This window comes from Enoplosus armatus, chromosome 6, assembly GCF_043641665.1.
Source record: "Enoplosus armatus isolate fEnoArm2 chromosome 6, fEnoArm2.hap1, whole genome shotgun sequence".
NCBI lineage: Eukaryota > Metazoa > Chordata > Actinopteri > Centrarchiformes > Enoplosidae > Enoplosus > Enoplosus armatus.
The window spans coordinates 20,432,288-20,439,607 of record NC_092185.1 but is presented as its reverse complement, the minus strand read 5'-3'; the positions used below and the strand labels follow the sequence as shown (position 1 = coordinate 20,439,607).

The following is a 7,320-nucleotide window of genomic DNA, read 5'->3' as shown; positions in this document are numbered from 1 at the left end:
AAGTTGGCACCAGAGAACCTGTTGATGAGGTTTTTTATTTTGTCATGTCTAAAGTACTTCTTAGTGTGGTGACCCAGTGTTGACTGGCTCTCTAAGCTATACTGAGTGACCTGTCAGCTGACAGGAGGAGTTTATATTGATGCTGGCCCCCTGTGTTAGATTTGACAATGAAAATCATAGTGTTAAGTGATTTTGTTATTATTACACTGCCACAAGAATACTCATACAGTCACACAAGAATCCTGCCACACCAATTTCCTGTACTTGTACTACAGAATTTGTAGGTCATGGTTTTGTGTACACAGCAACATACTGGCTCTTACATCAAACATGTCCACATTTCATTTCTATTTCTAAGGAGCTGTTTATCAGCATTTGAAAATCACATTGTCTGAAATGTAATGAATCACTCTATTTGCTCTGTCGGGAGCTCTGGAGAAAGAGGGAGTTACAAACCTTGTCCCTTTAGCAATTGATGTTATTATCCCCTCAAGAATGCCCGTTGACAATACCACTATTTTAAGGATTAGAGCACTCACGTACCTGAACTAGCTGAAATGCAGACAGGACAACTTGGTAATAATATGTTTAACTGTGTGGACGCATTTTGACTTGTTATCTCCACACTGTGGCAGCTAATACTGACCTCCCAACCAGCACACCTCATCTCTTCCTTCACTGGCTATTGGCTATCTAACCTTTTGGGGCATTTCCAAGTCTTTGACTTTAATTCCCCACCTGTCATCCCCATCTGGCTTTGTGGCTGCTAATTCATAAAACACACATCTGTACCATTCTGTAAATGTGTGAGCCTGCATTACTGCTCATGTCTATGTAAAAAAGTAATTTGCATGGTCCAGGTGTGTCCCGCACAGTATAATAACATACTAATTAAAATGATATGATTACTCAATCATTCTATAATAAAATAACTACTCTGCTTACTCTCTGCCTGCAATATACACCAATATAATTGACTACAATAAAAAGGTTTTCATATCAGTTCATATCAGCAGACAGAGAGGTGGAGCTCTGGAATAGTGAGAAGTTCACTATTATTTAATTACTTAATCATTTGCTCCATAAATAAATAAAAAATATAGAAGCAAAGCTAATTTAATTGCCAAATGTTCTACCAAATGAATAAAACAAATAATAATCAAAAAAACGTAATGTTTTGACAGATTTATCAGTCAGTAAGCAAAATTCATTTTTCCTACTCGTTTGCCAAAAGCTGGTAATCTTAACAGAATGTAGGAAAAAGGAAATACAGATGTGCTCAACCTAAAAACATTAAAAGATGTTGATGTAGAAAACTATGTACAGTAGCTACAGTTTCTATTCTTCTATTGTCCCGCTATACTCACATGGTAGTTTACTGCTGCTGTGCATATTAGCAGTTGATGAGCTTATAAATGTTCTCTAGTGTGGACTCTCTGATTTTTACCATCTAAAGAAACACAGCAGACATTTTGACTTGTCATAGTAAGAAAAGCACAGGTGTTACTAATAACATTAACGATGGCTCCGTTGTATTCAAGTACCCAGTAAGCTGTGACAGTGAGTCAGCATGCACAAAACCAGCACCCTGAAACCAAAGGAGCTAAATGGAATTCAGCCATCACTCATTTTATTATTCACACCTGTGCTTTTCCTTTGCTTGTGCATGTGTTCATGTCAAATTGTCTACAGTCAAAAAGGCCTGTTGGTCTAATGTTTCATATCAATTTTCTTTTCTCTAACGATATGTTTCAGTTTGCATGCATTTGGCCGAGCATGGCCATTGTCTCGCTTTAATTAGATTTGTTTTGTGGTGAGAGCGAGTATTGTGCAGTCAGCATGGACAGACGTTTCAAACAGATAAAAAAAAAAAAAAACTGGTGCACACATAACTAAGGCATTTAAATCAAATCAGCTTAATACGTTTTACCGCTGTTGGGCTCTTGGGGAATGTTACTGTTATTGACCTCTGGCTACCTCACAACATCCATCAGTGATAACTCTGCTGAACTCCCTTTATTTTGACAGTGACCTGTCTTTTTGCTGCCTCCCAGGTGCAACCTCTAGACCCTCTGGACACCCCTGACTGTCTCTCGGCGTGATGGATGCAGAGGCAGTTCTGCAGGAGGAGGACATGGAGGGCTCGTGGACACTGCTGACCTGGCTGGCGTCCTGCCTCATGGTGTTTGGGGGAGCCCTGCCCTATGTGCCACAGTACCAGGAGATCCACAGGAGCAGCAACAGCGATGGCTTCTCCACCAGAGTCTGCCTGGTGCTGCTCATAGCCAACATCCTACGCATCTTCTTCTGGTGAGGACAAGAGGGAACGGCTTGTGTTTTCATATGAGTTTTTGATTCTTTCAGATTTTTTTCTGTTTACCATATTGCTCTTTGCCCTTATGAAGGCACGAGCCATTTACAAGGTCATTCCTCAGATCAGTCTTGGTGTCAGAAATTGAATGGAATAGGAATAGAATCACAGAATAAAATGAGATTGATTATATCATTTGAGCCATGTACAGTTCACTTTGAGGCTTCTTCTCAAATTGTTTTACACATCAGGGAGCACAGGTCATTGTTCTGATTTGAGGGACAGAAGAGGGAATTGAATAGATTCTTTAGAATATTGTATTATGTGTAAGGTCTTTCTGTGCTACTTACAGCATATTCTCCTATGCGTTAACTGTGGTGTTTATTTGTTGTTATTACTTTTATTGCAAATACCGTATTGAATTCTTGTCTATACTGTATTTTTGGATTGTACTCTATACGTTCTCTCTTATATAAACTCTGTGTTGGTGTTTTGGTTGCATCCTTGCAGGATAGGGAAGCAGTTTGAGGTCACCCTGCTGCTCCAGAGCGTGGTGATGATCTTCACCATGTTTGCCATGCTCCACCTCTGCTGCACGGTCCAAAATACCAACCGAGTGAGCACCAAGCAACACCGACTCTCAGGTAGCCAGCTTTCTGTCCGCAAAACCTGACATCTTGGCTGACAACAGTCATAATTAACAATGCAATTAAAACTGACATCAACAACATAATTGCTGTCATGTATGTATAGAAATTGCAAATTGTTTCAGGGGTAGCAAACGACATATCCAGCCTACCACTTGTCTGTGTCAGCAGTTTAGACGTCAAGTGCTTCAACTCCTACTTCTTGCCAAAAGAGGGGGCCATTGGAAAAGCTTAGATGGCAAGGCTGCTGTTTGCAAAATTCCTTACCTCTGACACCCACTTATTCACCACCAATCTGGTATTCATTTGCCTTATTCTTGATTGAGTAGTCACTTTAGGCTCCTTGCGTTTAGAAATTAAAACGGATGCTGCTGTACACTGGTTATGGTGAAGCCTGAAGGGTGACAAAAACAATGGCATCAGATATTAGGATATGTAAGAAAGTGCAAGGCAAAGCACAAATGTCCTATAGATGTGTTAGTTGCTATACTGTCACACATGAGATTAGTCTATTCTGGGCATGACTGTGTGTGTGTGTGTGTGTGTGTGTGTGTGTGTGTGTGTGTGTGTGTGTGTGTGTGTGTGTGTGTGTGTGTGTGTGGAGGAAGTGGGTGAGGATTCGGTGCAGGGTAAGGGAGAACTGGAGAGGGGCTGGAGAGGGCTAAGATTAAGCAGACCAGTATTAGCATCTACTGTGTATTGTGTGTGTGTGTGTGTGTGTGTGTGTCATGTCTGCGAGTGCAAAGAGATGGAGCCCATCCAAGATTATTTTCAGGGTCACTCTTTATAGGGTTTGGTGTTTTATGGGTAATTGTGTTTTTTTACAGACACTCGAATTGATTGCTTTTGCAAAGGGACTGACAGAAATTCAATCTAAGTGCAATTTTTATTAGATAACAGCGTATGAAGTGAAATTGAATGACGGGATCTTGTAAGACTCTGCATCATGCAGAGCAGAATGCGTTATTCAAGACATAAATTATGATAAGCGTTTGGTTTTATGTTTGTAAGGAGGGAAATATATCTATCTATCTATCTATCTATCTAAGTAAAACAGAATGTGTGCCTATTTGTGTCACTGTCAGTGGCGATTAGTCTGAAGTGAGTTTTGATTGAGGAACTACAGATTGCCTTGGTGTTTGGACATGAGAGTAATGATCACCGCTATCTTAGGCATCTGTGCTTCTCTTGTCTCAGCAAAGAGCTGGTGTATTACTCATCGTGAGCCCTTTTTTTTTTTTTATTAAGGCCCACGCTTAAACTTTTTCATGGCGAATATAATAATTTATGAGGACTGGTGGTGGATTGCTTGTTTTCTCTGAGGGTGGATGATTTTCATAGGCTTTGTATCTATGTGCTTTCTCTCTGATTTCTACACGTCGTGCATACATTGGACGATGAGTCTGCCTGCAAGTCATGCTCTATGTTAAACAGGGTCAGATACAGAGAGATGATTGATTAAAAGTGATCAGATCTTCGCACATGAGTTTGTCCGTTATAACCCCGGTTACTAAAACGCAGCATTACCACCCTCTTACATCAAGGGCCCCCTCTCCGGAGAGCAGGCCTGAGGTCCGGTTTCACAGAGCGCGGGTACGGTGGGGGATGGTGGGGTCAGCCCAAGAATAGATCAGAACAGCCTTTCGTCCCAACTGTCCGCTCCTCCCTCCATCCCACCATCCATCGCTAAGTCTTTCCAACAGATCAGGGTCATCTCTATGTAAAGTAGTTTATTCTCCCCAAGATGCATGTTGGCATGATTTCTAACTATTTTTGAAGATCTTTCATGCTGAGCTCTCTTTCTTGCCATTTCTTTGTTATCCACCCAGCACCCCTCTCTGCTCTTTAGCTTTCTCTTCTTCCACCTCCCTTCTTTTTTTTCCCACCTTCCTCCACTGTTCTTCTTCTGTCCTCTCTCTTCTTTCTGTCCTTCTGTTGCTGTTTCATCTGCTCCCACCTCGTCTCCTCCTCTTCCTTCCCCTAATGTCCCTAATGTCTCCTTTTAGAAGGGACGTTAGAGACTGAAGTCCACGTGTGCCATACCCGGGTCATCTATGATCCCGTCGTCCGTCTGCCAGCACCTGTTCCCTACTTACTGACCTAATTTTCCAGTTCTGAAAGACACACACACACACACACACACACACACACACACACACACACACACACACAAATACACACACACAGGACAAACACAAACTGAAAGAAAAGTTGAAATGGACGACTTGTCACTTGTATGTGCAGCTTCTAGTTATGGTGCTGATTCCTGTATCTGTTACATTCTGACTCCCCGCAGCCTCCACCTGTTCTGGTTTCCTTCTTCCATACTTGTGAAGACATCTCTTGCCATGTGTGTATATTATGGTGTTGTCCATATTTTAGTAATACATGTCTGTTAAATTCTCTTCTTTATATCACCTATGGGTGTTCAATGTGCTGCTCAAGAAATCTGGCATCCTGCTTTGATTCATGTGGGCTCCAACCAAGCTGTTTCTACAAAATGCAGCTGGCTATGCATTGTTGCAGTGTTGCTAAATGCTTTGACACAAGTTCAATGCGCTTAAAATGGGTTTATTTGTTTGTTTGAGTCCCAGGCTGAGTTTCATTGTCCCCTTTGCCCCAAACCTGCTGCTCTGCTTTCATACTTGTTAACAGCTGTTTCCATCCACGGTATGTTTACGTCTCAACAAGGTGTAGGTGTGTACCTTTGTTGCCAGGAAACAATGCTGGATCCTTTTCTGATATGTGCAGGGAAAATGGAGAACAATGTACAGGTGGAGCCATGTTAGCACGGCTGAAAGGAGAGTGGTCCACAAAGAAGCAAACAAACCTAGGAAAAACCTCCATGAACCTCCTAGGAAAGAACTGTTGTGTTGGGCTTGTTATGTTGTTGTACTCTTATGTGTTGGTGAGGTATTTTATGTCTACTGTTTTCTTGTTAGCCGTGCAAGAACGGCAGCAATGATGTTATCATGATGTCAACAAGACTTTTCTTCTTGCATATGTATTGCATTCTGACTCAGTACCACAGTCTGACTGGAACTGATCTGCATATAATCACCTCACATACTGTACCTTTGAACACACATATACACACCGTACATAGCTGTTTTTGTTGTTGACGTTCACATAGAAGTGGTCGCTCTCAATGCTGCCTTAATCTGGCGATGGTGCTGTAACTGCAGAATGAAAGGTCAGCAAAAACAGACGCTGTTTTTGGTGGTTGTCAGTATTGTTACAGAGCCCACTACAACGTTATTCTTCACATAACCACCAATAGAGGTAAAACTCATACAAGCTAGTGAAAATATGTTGAAAATGAATTGACTGTAAGGTAGATGTTAGAATCTCTAAAGAATGTGGCTTTTGGATTATGAGCCAAATGAAAGTACAATTTTAGTGACTTATAGACTAAAATTGGAGCCCATGTGCTTCATCCGCCGAGTCTTTGTAATGGTCTCTACACTGAGCTGACTCAGAGTTATGACTTTGCAGTGACTTCCAGTGGCTGCCCCAGGGTGCCACATTAACAGTCCTGGCCTTATGATACAGGGATTTGGAGGCCGATAGGGGGGCGAGGGGAGAGAATATGTTCAAAGGCAAATGTGACCTCAGGCTAAGTGTCAGGCTTGGTGTAATGAAAGTGGGAAGTAACTTTGAAAAAGTGAGGATAGAAAGTGCAAGGACAAGGGAAACAGAGTAAGGCCAAATGAGGACATTGTTATTGCTTACATAGTGTTCTGTGAATTATTTAAGTGTCAGAAATTAAGTTGTTGTTTTTTGCTAAATAAATAAAATTGACTTGATTTGAGCCACCAGAATTTCATTTGAAATCCATTAAAGAGTAGAACAACATCCTCCTCTACTGGTTGGATTAGGCAAAGCACAACCTGACTACTTCAACACATTTGTAACCTGTGCATGCAGTTTATAGTCTTTAATCCCCCCCCACACACACACACACTTTTAACCAGCCAACACTCTCAGCTCTCGCCTAGCCGCAATTGCAATTTACCACCCTGTTTGTGGGAGCCAGCGAGAGCTTGCCAGACCATAAACACAGGAAGAGATGGGACTCTTGATAGCTGATAGTTGACCCCGATGTCATCCTTAAAACTGTTAGCACTGAAGTGGTGAAAGCTATGGCAATTTGTTCAAGATAACCTCTTTCGGGAGAGGTTAGACAGAGCAGACATTGGGCGCGTGATAGGAATTGTTTTAGAGAATGTGTGCTCAGTCGGTGGCTAATTATTTCCCTGTTATGTTGCAAAATGAACTTTCATTCCACTTTAATTTACCCAGGCAAGAACAAGTGATCACGTACGGTATTTTCCAGGAACTTATTGCCTCGTACATTCACAC

General features: G+C 41.7%; 1 protein-coding gene across 1 annotated transcript in view; it reads left to right on the top strand.

The window, feature by feature from the left end:
- The first annotated feature begins 2,101 nt into the window (after positions 1-2,101).
- Positions 2,102-7,320, top strand: part of LOC139287017 (solute carrier family 66 member 2) — a 41,971-nt gene continuing 36,752 nt past the window's right edge. The window contains exons 1-2 of the mRNA XM_070907976.1: positions 2,102-2,310; positions 2,822-2,955. Of these exons, the coding sequence (XP_070764077.1) occupies positions 2,102-2,310; positions 2,822-2,955 (343 nt within the window). The remainder of the gene's footprint in view (positions 2,311-2,821; positions 2,956-7,320) is intronic.